The sequence below is a fragment of the Trachurus trachurus genome (assembly GCF_905171665.1).
Source record: "Trachurus trachurus genome assembly, chromosome: 3".
Classification (NCBI taxonomy): domain Eukaryota; kingdom Metazoa; phylum Chordata; class Actinopteri; order Carangiformes; family Carangidae; genus Trachurus; species Trachurus trachurus.
The window spans coordinates 10557063-10571343 of record NC_139893.1 but is presented as its reverse complement, the minus strand read 5'-3'; the positions used below and the strand labels follow the sequence as shown (position 1 = coordinate 10571343).

The window sequence follows — 14281 nt, the reverse complement described above, 5'->3', positions numbered from 1 at the left end:
TTATTCCAACATCTTCCGACGACTGCAGAGCTGAATCGCATAATAAACCTACAAACCTGAGACACTAAAAAGAAAATAATTACAGCAGGGACAGGTCCAGAAAGCTTGCTACACAGTAGCAAATATGAACAAAGTACAAAAACATATTGAACCCATTACATTTTTTTTTAAGTCAACGAAAATCTGACTGTACTGTATTTACCACAAAATATACTAAATATACTACCTTGTCAAATCTGCAAAATATCCGCCAACTATGGCTGCTCCTGTAGGGAAAATAAAATGTTTAACATTTATGATGTGATGTCGACTCGCTCATCAGAGGACGTTGTGGTGCTCAAAATGAACGTGCTCAACCACGCACCGTCTCAAACACACAATACGCACACGCTCACACACAAAAACATCCAACCCCACCCAGTCCAGTGTGCTGTTCACTTCCCTTCAGCAGTCGGTCATAACGAGTTGCTAAACAGCACATTTGTTATGAACCATTTCTGTCCAGTGCATTTCTGCAGAGCCAGTTGGTAGCCAAACTCATTGTCACTGCTCACGACAAGCTCTAGGCATCTCTTTGATTTCCTGTTCTGAATGGATCCTCCCTGAAAAGATAAAAGCAGGATGGTTAAAATTGTGCCGAGCTACCGAAGAACAAATTGTGTGCACAACATAACTCGCCTCCCTTTGTAAACCCACACTACACTGCTCTGAACGGATACGGACGTGAGCTGCTCCTAAGCTCTGGGGCGTTTTGGCTGATTCACTCTACCTTCCTCATTGGACCCACCAGATAACATCAACATGGTTTCAAGGCAAAAACAACAACACCATTGCCAGGGTAGTCATTAGGTTTCTTTCAAGATCGAAAGAGAATACACAGGACGAGCAGACTGAATCAAAAGAGGGGGGAAAAAAACTGAGCAACAGGGACAATAACATCTGGTGCAGCTGTGAAAGGACTGTTCAAATCAAGTGTCTGAACCATCACAATACTGTGTAAACTACAAGTCTTTGGATTTGCACAGAAACTGGACAGATAATCATGAAGTCAAATAAAATCAACATATTTAATATTTTGTGGAAAGCCTTTTATAGCCAGTAGCATCAGCTGAGACTTTGCTGTGTGAGCTCTCTGCCTTTAATCTCAGACTGAGATCGGGTGACTGACCCGAGGATCGAGGATATTCCACCTCCTCACCCTGAAAAGCTCTTTGGTTGATTTGGCAGCATGTTCAGGATCAATGTCCTGCTCAATTTATGAGCTGCAATCTAATTCGTGTGCATCTGTCCAGTTACTTGTGAAGCTCTAAACTCTGCGCAGTGAGTGTTTAAAATACTTTAATGTAGTATCCATCATACATAACACAGTTACAACTCTAACTGTCCAGGCACTTACAGTCTGTGCTGCATGTGGAGGAAGAGCAAAACCTTTATTGCAAAAATGAAAGTAAGGTACAACAATTTATAAACTTTAATATGACAGATGTTGCCTGTCGGAACAGAGTGAGCACATCAGCTCAGCAAAAAAAAATGTTCCAGCATGTCCTGATGAAATGAGATGGGATTTTCTCATTACAGTGTCAGGCTTGACAAAGGGAAAGGGACTGAAGAGGAGACCATCAACATTCAATACAGCATGGGGGAAGCTGTGAGGAGAGAGCTCTTTCCAATAGAGGAATGCAGTAGGATGTGGGGAGAAAAAAAAATCTAAGGACTGAACAGGTCGTACTGACTGGGAGCTAAATTATTCTTTCTGTATTTCAATGAGTCTGGCCTTTCTCTAAGGTCCAAGAAACATTTTTTATAGATAACAGATTGGTATAAACTGCAGGAAGTGGGCATTTATGGACCAATATGGAGAGATGGAGAAATGCCCCGAGCTAGAAAGTGCAATCAAAAGAAAAAAAGGGGCATCTGTACAAAACCAGATCCATTTCAAATCATTTGTGTATTCATTCTAGTTTGGGTGTGTCGGCTTTTGGTTGGGCTGTGAACTGCAAAGGTGAAAGATTAGATCATAATTTATGATGTGATAACATCTGCACCATCTTCACGATAACTGCGAAACTCCATGTGCCGACAGAGACCACGTGACGCATGGCGGTGGCGGCTGCTGGAAATTCAAAGTGGGGAAGCTCATTTTCAGCCTACATCATGAAATGTGTCCATTTATTTATAAAATAGCTGTCAATCAAAAAGGGAAATCAGCCTTTAGACAGATCCTCCAATCATCATGCAGAAGCCCAGCGTGCAGGTCAGCCTACTGCTCCAGTAACTCCCAGGGAGGCACAAAATCCCAGCATGTATCCAATGACTGTCTAGATTTGCTGCAGTGAAAAAAAAAAAACGATTCTCTGCCACCCCACTGATGTCCATGGACGCTGAGCTTCAACAGGTTTAATGCACTGTGGTGCTACGGGACTAACTTGACATGGAGATAAATAGCTGATTCTGAACGGACTCTAGAATCAACACGTTCTAAAGCATTTTTAGTCAATACAATGTAAACACAACGGTACAAATTTGGCCATTTATTTTTCGATATATTAGAGTAAACCGAGCTTCCCTTGCAGTCTTAGTGCGATTGCCTCTGGTGATGCATTTGAAAGCTTTGGAAACAACAAGTAAATCAGATGTTCTTCTGTTTCCAAAGTTCACAACAAACCTTAAAGCTCAGTCATTAAAGCACTCCGCTGTGCAACGAAAATATAAAGAAGAACTTTCAGTGTTTACTTCTTATTTTTGCCAACAAGGTTTTAAGTGTTGAACAGAACCCAAACTGAGTCTTCAATACTTTATTGATGAATGTTTTCACACAGACACAGTCTCTGTAGGGTTTGTGTTCAAAGACTGGATCAGGACCTGGCACTGAGCACTGCAGGAGAGAGAGCCTGAGTGTTACACCTGTTTGAGTTCTATGCAGGGATGACTTAATCGAAATGTTTTGACCGTAGCCTAACCCGAGTGCTCTTTTACTGCAGGTGTGATGGACTGACATACTAACTTATGTATTGTATGCCAATAAACTATTGACAAAACCAGGCTAAGAATTTACAATTTGTGCAAGGACACATTTTAAATACAGAGTAACATGTTGCCGTGTTGTCTGCAGAGTCTGAAAGGCTGCACCACATTTGACCAATTATACATTTACTTAAACAAGCAGGTCGTTTTCTTCCTGTGAAACTGAATCTAAAAACACTGTGTGTCATTAGTTCAAGTAGGTTTTCTGGTGCTGCATCTTTTTCACCTCACCAAGCAGCAGTGACCTCATTACTGTCCTGTGAGCCTGAAGGGGCAACACTGAGCCCATTCTCAACTTTTCATAAAAAAATGTTTTTCACTTTACAAATGAAAAGATTTCAGTGATGGAGAATTTATTGGCAAATTTATGTTTCGTTAATCACTTTCCCTGTTTTAGAAAAGCTTTTCTATGGGAACTTGTGTGGCGATTTTCCCAGACAGGAGATGAAACATTTGTCTTGATTTTGTCTGAAGGTGAGCCCACAGTGTCACAGTGTCAGGCTTTGAAAACCCCTAATTTAGAGGAGCCTTTCACAGGGATATCTGGAGTTAATTGGCTAAGTTGGCTGAGAAAAACCAACTTAATAATTAGACTGAATTGCCATTTTGTTTCACCTCACTAATTTGGTCTAAAATGAAGATAATTTTAGCCGATATCCTTGTTGATTTGTTACAGTTGGCATTTGTTGTAGCTATTAGTACATTGACTTACCTAAATCTGTGCTGAAAGCTCAATTTCCACCCATAGATGTAGCATGAAGCTGTATTCTCTGGCTCTTGCACAGAGGGATGACATGCCCTAGTCTTTCTAAAGCTATCAGGGTGGGGGGGAACAGCTATCACTAAGCCTCACCACCACCAAACACGTTTGAATCACTGAACATATCGAAGATGTGGGCGATCATTCAGAGGTCTGGAACGAGGCCAAAGCAAAACCCAAAATCCCTGAAAATCTGAAACATTAACTGATAAAAGCAGCTGCTCTGGGTCTTTTCTCAACCAAGACATCAATGTTAACATGTTGGTGCTGCTTCTAAAAACAGTCTCCAGGAGTTGGCTAATGAATGCAGCAAAGTGAGCATATAGCATGGGGGAAGGCTGTTATTTGACTTAGGATGCTGTAGGGTTTGTATTAAATTCACAATGCTATAAGCAGAACAACAGGCATTTGTTGCAGAAAAATGGAAAAAGGCCTCACCCACACACATCCACAAATCCACACTTCCACACAAACAAACCAAAACCATACAGTCCCACCCACTGAACATGTGTTTGCTGTCTAATCATCACCTACAAACTCAGGTCTAATCTGTACATGCACACATGCACACATTTAATTCCTTTTTCACAAACCACGGCTGATCAAAACCACTTAGAGGTTTTTTACAGTGGTTGAAGGAAGTGAAGCATTTTTGCTCACTTCACTGGAAAAAAAAAAGATTAAAAATATCTTCAGTTAATTAGGTTTTGTGCAGAATGGTGCAACATTTGAATTAAAAAACTTGCTCTGTCTCTAATTTGTCGACTGCTTCGTTCAATAATTGATGCCATATTTCAGAGACATGATATGTTCCAGCCTGGCTGATACGTCCCCATTCAACTTACTGAATTATACAAAGTCCACTAAAATAACCATTTAAAGCTCAGTGTGACAAGATGCGACACAAGTTCAAGCGTATACAACCTTTTCATTTTTTTTAGTGCTCATTACATTTTAACACCCTACAGAAACACCTGTAGCAGCATCCAGAGGAGACGTGGTCAGAACAATATTTAACTTGTTATCTTAAGCATCTAACATGAAGCAGATTTGGGACCATACATATTTGACTAAAGAGAAGACCAAAAAACTATAAAACCTCTTTTATAGTTTTTTGGTCTTCTCTTTAGTCAAATCTTTAGTCAAACTATGCAAGATATATACCTTAATTAAACAGCTTCGGAGTAATTGTGATGGTTAAATAACTTGTTACAGAGAGAATGGAGGCACTCTGCCTTCCCCCTAGCGTCTCTTGGCTGAAAACCAACCGCGCAAGATCAGCACCTCCAACCCGGTGTCCCAGATCTCGTCCTGGTGGCACCATGACAAAAACACGCTCCTCCGTAACCCATAATCTCTTGTAAGACTACACAAATATACACATAATAAAATGTATATGATATATAATGTCATGGATTTCCTTCTTATCTTGCTGGCTTTGTTGAAAACAAATGCTCATGGCCAGGAGGGGAGGAGGAGGGTTAGCAAAAAAGGCGAAAAAGCGACCAGACTTGCATCGCTTCCCTTTAACACTGTGCAGAAGCTTAGCAGACAATAATAAGAGATGTGTTGAGCCCAAATCAGAGCCTGCTGTAAATCCAATTCACCTGCTGTCATGGGACATTTTGTGAGGTGGCTGCTTGTTCAGCTGAAACACACTTTACAAGGACAAGAGCCTCTAATGAAGAAGGACAGTCTCAGTGACTCTTCATGTTTTAACGAGGTTCAGGATGGAGGGGAACTCTGGTGGTTTCTGTTTTTTTTCCTGTCACATTTGACACATTACCTTAACTGAGGCTGAAGGGCAAACCGACTGTTAACGAAATGTGTTTTCTGACCATGTGTGTGGCAGTGTCATGTGCCGTCACCTGAGTGAAGAGCCAGTGGAGCTTCATGCGTTTTGCTGCAGCATAGCTGCACTCAATGAGGCGAGGTCTGCTGTTCACATCCACCAGGCACTTGTTGTCGTCGTCATCAATGGTGGGACTGAGGAGCCCGATGTGCAGCTGCTGCGTACTGGTGTAATAGACATTCTGCAAAAACAACACATCCCGCTATGAACAAACTGTGCGCTGCTGTACGGTGACTGTTCATACGGCTGGGATTGACATTTAGATAATGGCCCCTCCAGTGCTGCATATGAACATATAGGCAATAAATTATGCAGCAAATGAGGCTTCCTCTTGGATTGTCTTGGCTGTGAAAGAGACATCCGCAAGGCTGATTTACATTCACTACATATGTGCATTTATACAGCTATCCATACTGAGAGGAGGACAAGGAAAGACAAGGCCAGAAACACAGAGATGCTCATGATTAATTCAAGAACGGGGGACAAAGCCCAAATAATTGTGCCCCCGATAATAGAGTCCTCCCCAAGTTTTTCTTGAAGGACACTTGTTTGCTCCTATTTAACTGACACAAAATGAAAATCATTTGCAGCACTTAAGCAGGAGAAGCATGTTGTGGGTTCAAAAGAGAAAAGACTTTGTGGTATGATGATGAGACAGAGTGGGGAGAGATAGAGCATTTATTGATTGTATTTTTGGCACAAAATCAGCTCGAGCTTGGGTGGAGTTCACACAGTGTGACAGACAAGAGGCTGTGAGAAAACAAACATGTACAGTATATGATTATATGAAATTGCCTATTCGTGCATCAGTGCAAGAGGTAGGAGAAAGATATTTGCAAACTTCTACTCTACTACGTTTCAAACTTCATAATATATCATGAGGTTGTGAAAAATTATGCATTTTACAATTTCATAATTTAGTAGTTTAATTAGCAGAAGCACACTGTAGTATACTGTATAAAATATTAAATATGACCTCAGTCGTGGCCAGCTACAGTGATGCATTTGCATTAACAGTCTAATAATGTTGTATATAATAATAATTCATCAGTATACTAGGGAGCTGTTTTCTGCAGAATGAGTACTTTTACCTTTGATGTGCATTTTGCAGATGATCCTGCGCTTTTTGCTTCAGTGGAATTTCAAATTGACTGGTTATTTTGTCACAGTGTTACTGGTACATTTACTACAGTAAAAAGGTTCCTCCAGTGCTGGCAGTGCCAACAAGCAAATGAACAAAAACAAAATTCAAGAGAGGGATGTTAATTGGTTTCTAGTATTCAAGTGATAAAGAAGCACAAGAAGAGCACGGGGGAGTTCGATTAATATCAGAGAAAAATTGGGTGAAGAGCAGACAATTAAATAGAGGCTCTGTCTGAAGACTTTCATAAGTAGGACTGGGATAAAGTTTCTTTCTGACTTCATCCTCCAACATGTTTTTTTTTTTCCGTTGTTAAAAATCAGGGCCATGTTTGCTTCCTCTGCTGCCTGTCGTACGTTTATTCTTATTCTTTTACTCTAATCTTATTTGTCTGAAAACACCCAAGTGGCCTCCTTCACACCAGGCGTTTAACAGTCTGACAAGTGTGTGTGTTTTTTTCTTTTTCATTTTTGTTTTGCGGCTCATTTTTGGAGCGCCGGCTCAGGCTGCCAGCCCGAATGTGTCTGAGGTTTTTTTTTCTATTGTTGCTGCTGCTGCTGCGCTCAAGTTGGTATGTTTTATTACCGCTTGAGCTCAAGTGTTGCTCTGTATGTTTGCTGACAACATGCTCTTGTAAAGTCAGCCACGTGTTGCACTGTGAACTCTCTAATACTCCTCCTTTCATGTGTGCCTGACTGTGCTGTTTTCTTTCAGCACGTTGATGCGCTGCACTTACTGCAGCACCTCAGATACAAAAGTCGAGGTCTGCCAAAGCACCGCCGATGAAAAGTAGCTGCCACTTACAATGACACATTTTGACTGACTACAGCGCATGTTTGCGACGGCCCATGCGCCTGTATCATTATTGAAGCAATCGAGGGGCTAATTCCTCTTGATGATGTAACACTGAAATATAAAAATAGAGCAGACTAGATTTGTCTTGCAGAGGAGATCCCTAATCTCATTAGAAACGCTGGTGCTACTCCAATCCTTTGTTTGATATGCCTGGATTTATGAGAGATTTATAGCACATAACATATTTATAATTTGCAAGTTTTAATATTATCTGGGTCGCAGAAGAGGCTGCAGAAGTTGACTTATGAGTGTTTTGAGGAAAAAGTGTTAATAAGATTCAACAGGATTATACAGATTTCTCACTAAAGACTTCTCCTGAAAGACTTTTAATACGCCATGTGGTGTAAATATCAATACTGGCGCGACGTGTCTGACATGTCCAATAGATTCATTTGAATGGAGAGGGATAATGTGAGATCAAGCCACACTCTATAAGATAAGTTTACAAGTGCCACAGCAAGGTTAAACAATCTGTGAAAACAACCTGCTCAGACATAATGGGATGAGAGGATCAATAGGAGCTGGACACGGCTGGAGAAACTAAATGATCATCTACTCCCTGTTATTAGAGTTGAGATACATTTGAAATCGAGTGCCCAGATAAGTACACAGGTATGGGAAATAAACCTGAAGTTTATCAGGCTGTTTGTCTGTGTCTTTTACTGTTTAACATTTTAATGTGTATGTGATTATGAGAAAATAACCTTTTGACCTTAAACTGCAGAACAATAGACACAGACAAATGTTCAGGTACTATCAAAGTTCTGAACCAATTTAAAAACAGGATCTCACAGTATGTTTCCTCAGAAATGTTTATTTTATTCTGAGCTGGATTCAGTTAGGACATGTCACCCCTAAAGAATGTGTATGAAAAATGGGGAAGAGTTTACTATGCATTTAAAAACACTGAAGACTGTTTTGCAAAGGGCAAAATAGAAAACTTGATTCTGTTTTATGAGATAAAGGTACTGAGTTTGATCCAATCGAAGAGCGGAGGAAAGGCGAGTCATTTTTCTTCAAGATGGAGCAGGTTTTATTGCGGAAGAAAAATCGCAGATGGAAATAAAATACAGAGGTGATATATTAAATCTGGCTATATGCTACACGCTGCATGAAACAGTGGTGCAGAAAGACAGAGAGACAGAGAGAGTGAGTGTGTGAAGGCTCAGGGGAGCTCTGACCTGAGGTGTCATCCCGTGACAGAGATACAGAATAGGGACGTTGTCATTGTCGGGCCCTTGGTCCAGACACAGATCATTCTTCAGGGAGTTTTTCAGCTGATAGACAAAGAAAAAACACACAGTTACAAAACTCTCTCTGACACACAAACTGCATGTAACTTTTTGCAAGACTGACAAGACGCACATATAAACTCGGATTTCCTGACTGTCCCTAAAGTGCCGTTAAGTTGTAGTGCTTAAACAGAGCGGAGGAAATCCTCTTAGCTTTCTGCATTTCATGGTTGTAAATAAATTAATCATATAGCCGACTCAAAGGTGAGCAAGGTCCTTATTCCAGGATAAACTGAGACATGATGAGGATGTCGCAAAGTCTAACTGAGAGGGTGTGGTATGTAGGAACAGGCTGGGTTGCTTTCAAGTTCGCTGCTAATCCTTGCTTGACTTTTAGAAAACTCTTACAGGCAAAAGGCTGCAACATTGAGTCGTTGCAGAGAGCGAGGCAGGTCCTGTGACCTTGCAACCTCATGTTGCACCGAGGAGGCCATTTATCCTAGCACAGAGCAGTGCCTGTCAAAAGCTGCATGAAGTGCAAAACAGTGTTTTATCACCAGGAGACCCGGGCTGTGTTTCACTGAGTGCTTTTTGGAATATTGTTGCCACTCACAGCTGCTTTACCTGTGTGCATGTGTCTGGCCAGAGCAATTAAGGCAGATGGGAAACAGCTGTGCCACCGTGCACTCTCGGGCACTCTCAGCGAGCAGCCAATCTCCATCTTCATTTCCTGGCGTACTGTGTTGTCCTGTGTCCTGCAGCACGGGAAAGCCCAGCCACTACAGCAAATCACCGATCCAGCAGACCTGTCATTTGCCACACATTCTCTCCAGAGACACGGCTGGATAAACCCGAAGCCAATGACTCCTTGGAGCACCAGGAGGCGCCGGCGCCGGTGCTGATTTGTGCCCGAGTGTGTCCAGTGCCAGTCATGGTCAGTGAGCAAGAACTGTCTGAACCAGGCCCTTAAAGGGATAGTTTGTCTTATTGGGTGTATTGTTTGTACCGGAGACTGGACATAATGATGGATGTAGCCTTGGCTTCCTCACACAGCCCCGTGTTGAATAATCAAATAACCCAAACCATCCCTTTGTTAACAGACATAACTTTGTTAAGAGTGAATATGTTTAGCTTAATGAGTTTCCATTGATGTGTGGAGCCCTTGACAAGTCGAACACTGTCTCTCTCTCATAAAAATCTGCTCCAAACACCACAGAGTGTCACACCCCTGCAGTGAGGAGGCAGAGGTTATTCATAATTCAAACTCTCAATCATGAGAAACTTGTTTCAACATCAGAAGCTTTACAGCAACCAACTAACTAACTAACCACCTTCTGTCTGCTCTAATCTGGACTTGTTCTGTCTGTCTGAAAATCCCCCACCAGTGTGTCCACAGTGTGTGAATACCAATGTTTCATGTATGTACTTGCTGCTGAGACTATTCTATACTACAAATACACACACCTCTCCTATGAGCTTCCTCCACCGGGTTGAACTGAAGCCAAAAAGACCGACTGACAGCTACAGGGCTCACTGAATTCATTCATGTGCCACGCTACATTCAGTCCTTATAGGCTGTTAGGTTGTTAGCCAGTGGATATTACCCCTGATTCCTGCTGCCTGCAGACGTAATAAATATCACAAATAAAAGTGCAGTAAAACTGAACTGACTACAGAGACTTCCTCAGAAAAAGGAAAATAACCTCTGCTGGATTAAACACTATAAAGGATCAATAGATTGCAGCGTGATAGTACATTTAATTTACCAACTCAATACTTGTTATAGTATCAAGATACACTCCCTATCTTAAGACTAAATACCTCAAAAAGACATTTGTTTGTTTAAATTCATTTTTTTTGGTGTTGCTTATTATGGTGCAAATACGTACCGTTATAAAGACAGGGTAGAAAACAAGTTTTCAGGGACTTTAGTTTGGGGTTATCCTTGAATTTTGAGAGATGAAAGAGACTAAGTGTGCTAGAGTGTATGATAAAAAATTTGTGAGGTTGAGGTAATATTGAAAAATGGATGTTCAACCTTTCTATCCACTGGTGGGATAAGATGAAACTTTCCATTTTCAAAAGAACATTCTGAAAAGATGGTTGTTAATATTGTATATTATATATAACAACTTTACAACTTTACAATACAGATGATGATCTCTTGTGGTTCGTATCAATGTCACTTGGACGTTTTAGAAGGAAACTGAAAACAACCACAGACACCATCACTGATGAAGGTAAGAAAAGCTTAGTTTGGGTGAATGAAGCACGATGCCCTGCAGAGAAGTGCTGCCTGTTTGAATTTTGATTGATTATGAAAGGTGGTAAAAGATCATTTCAGTCCAAATACACTGAGACCGAGAAAGATGCATCCAACACCACCTGCTCTCTTCAACTCTGCAGCGTTATTATTTCTGCAGGGGAAATAAATTATTATCCAAGCATTTATTTCTGCTTCCTCTCATGTTTACTGTATTTACAAGCGTTACAAACCAAAAAAGAAAGGGAAGAATATAAACAGCAACAATCTAATCCCAGCATCAGAGAGGATGTTTACAGGAAACACAGCTGGACAGGAGCAGGTTGAAACATTGAAATCGTAAAATCCTCTCGAACTAATTTTGACTTTATAAATGTAAATTTAAATGAAATGTAAATCAGGAGTGTTATGCATGATGAACATGACTCAGACTTGGAGTCCCAGAGTTATCCATGCGTGTCATGACAAAGGTCTGCCTGATTGCCAGATACAAACTGCACCGTAGGGAGCTGCAGGGACGGTGGTTTGTATGAGGAGCGAATTAGGTAAAGATGTGAGATCAAAAGAAGTCAGCTTGGGAGAATTCAGCTCCCTACTGGCTCAGGAGATGTCTACTTCTATCTGATAATCATTAAATCCACAGGCAGCACACGGGTCTGTGCAGCAGCCCTCGTCTAAACATTTCTACCGTGCAAGTGAGAAAACGGAAAATGTGCAACACTTGAAGGACACCTGTGGGTACGTCATTAGGTTCAAGTCACAGAAGGGCAGGCAGTTAGAGCATCTTCAGCTGCTGTAATGTGATATATCTCTGAGCTAAATATAATAAGTTACTAAACAGAGTTCAATCAAATTCCTCAGAGGTGATTGGACAGCTCTGATTTGGGCGTGGCTTTGTGAATATGGACAGAGGAATGGTTGACTTTTTAGTAGTAAAAGTAGTAGTCAACTAACAGCTTTTTATTCAGTCATTATCTCACGCAGCAATGAAACATACACTGATTTTTACAATGATAATAAAAATATACATGCAAAATGCTAATTAATGCATGATGGTAATGACTACTCATTTTGGCCATGCTTGAAGCACCTCGGGTGACAACGGCCACTATTTCAGAACAACTCTTGAATAGATTGCCGTAAAATCTTTGACATGCACTCATGATGCACGGAGGATTTAGCCCTAATCACTCAGGTGATCCTTGGCTTTCTCCACTTGCACCCTTGAGTTTGACATTTATGATTTAAATGAGATATCTCAACAATTATTGGTTGGATTACCATGACATTTACTACACAGATTAACACCCTCTTCAGGATGAATTGTAATAACTTTGGTGATCTTCATGACTTTGCCCTTTTGTGCCACCATTCAAAATTTTCAATTTGTCTAATATTTTGGTTTATGACCAAATACGTGCAAAACTAATCATGTTAGCTACACTTATATATTATATTTGCATGCTGCTAAACTGCCATATTAAACATATTCAACATTATATCTATTATTCAAGATCTATTAGTATAATATCTATTAGTATAATACATAAGCATGTTGGCATTGTCAGTTTGAGTCTTTGTGCCTAAGCAGAACCTCATAGATCCACTAGTATGGCTGGAGACTGTTATTAAGTAAAACATTCAGTGAAAAATAAATAAATTAAATTAAATTAAAATAAATGAATGAATAAAATATTAGTGCTCACTTCCTGCTAGGACATCATTCTGCTATTAACTCGGACACACACACAAAACGTTTTTTACATATATACATATGTAGAATTATGAGCTAACTTAGGAAATTTATTTTTATTTAATTGATAATAATGGAGCTTTAAGGACTTAATGGATTTTACTTGACATTTTTTTACTGCTGAGTTGTACAGGGGTGATGATCTGCTCTCAGGCAGTGTCTCTTCCAGCCACCATGACTGACTAACCCCTCTAATGCATGTCACAAATATAGAATAATGAGGTCACCCAACTTGGACAAATGAATGTAATGAGGCCGACCTATTTCCTCGACATAGCCGTCCACCATTTGTCACTTTGTACAAGGAAAAAAAAAGATTCCCCATAGCACATAGAAAGCAGTGCTGTAACACTGCAGTCTGTGTGTCATTGTGTGTTAGGGTGCATCACAGTGATGCAGGGTGGGAGGACCATGGAAATAAAGCTGTTTGGGAACAACTAAGAACGGGCAAATAGAAACACTGCCAGCTCGCTCTGTTGGCTGTCACTTTCTCTGGCGTCTCTGACTAATAAAATTCTGCTGGAAAGACCCTTACATCTATTTTTAAAACAAGCTGTAATTTATCTTTATATTAATGGACCAGTGTATCTACTTCCATCACAGTAAACCAAGAGTAAATTCTTACTCAGTAACATTTTAAGAGTGAAGCAAAGAGTCAAAGTTGCAGCAGCCGACCTCGTCTTTGTGAACTGTTTGTGTTCCCGACTGCAGTCATCCGCATCTCAACACAAGGGATTAAAATGATTTGTTCAGGCACGGTTTAGCCGCGTTCTGGCTTTTTGCGGGCACTGAATTTAATATGAGATGAAGAGAGGAGGGAGTCATCGCCTTACCACTCCATATGCAATGGTTTCACTGTACATCCTCATCTCGGGGTAGATGTTGACCAGGTACCATCGGAAAGTTTTACACTGCAGCCTCTTCCTCAGGGCCTTCCTCTCCGAGATGTCGCCGATATCAATGCCTGAGTCCTGGATCCATTGAACGGCCACAGAGAGAGAGACAGAGACAGAGAGACAGATGGACACAAGGCATAAAATTGATTAACTGTGGTTTGTGAAGAAGTGAATCAGATAATGGGTCTTTGAGGCACATTGTGGAGCCATTTGTTATGTATTTGAACAGCCTCACAGGGTTTAGATTTTTCTCTTTGTCTGAGTTTGAGTCCATCTACTGCTTTATTCCAGCTGCCTCATCACACTGCCACAGTCGGGGCTGGTCTCATGTGGCTGCTGCTGCTGGGAAGAACATTTGCTCAAGTACAAAACTTAATTACAGCCCACGTACATTAGTCCAGTATTTCCATTATTATGCTCTTTTAATTTTCTACCTTTAATGTTCTCGATATTAGTCTGATGACTGGTCAGTGATTACTTGACACTGCTGTTATCGAGTTATGGT

The 14281-nt window shown here is 40.7% G+C and overlaps 1 protein-coding gene across 1 annotated transcript in view; it reads right to left on the bottom strand.

Annotated features, from left to right (window-relative positions):
* Positions 1-455: 455 nt before the first annotated feature.
* galnt18b (UDP-N-acetyl-alpha-D-galactosamine:polypeptide N-acetylgalactosaminyltransferase 18b) overlaps positions 456-14281 on the bottom strand; it is a gene marked incomplete at its 3' end in the record, with an annotated part of 83666 nt that continues 69840 nt past the window's right edge. Inside the window, exons 8-11 of the mRNA XM_083996226.1 lie at positions 13714-13851; positions 8814-8909; positions 5653-5817; positions 456-602 (exon numbers count right to left, since the gene is read on the bottom strand). Coding sequence (XP_083852352.1) covers positions 456-602; positions 5653-5817; positions 8814-8909; positions 13714-13851 — 546 coding nt within the window. The remainder of the gene's footprint in view (positions 603-5652; positions 5818-8813; positions 8910-13713; positions 13852-14281) is intronic.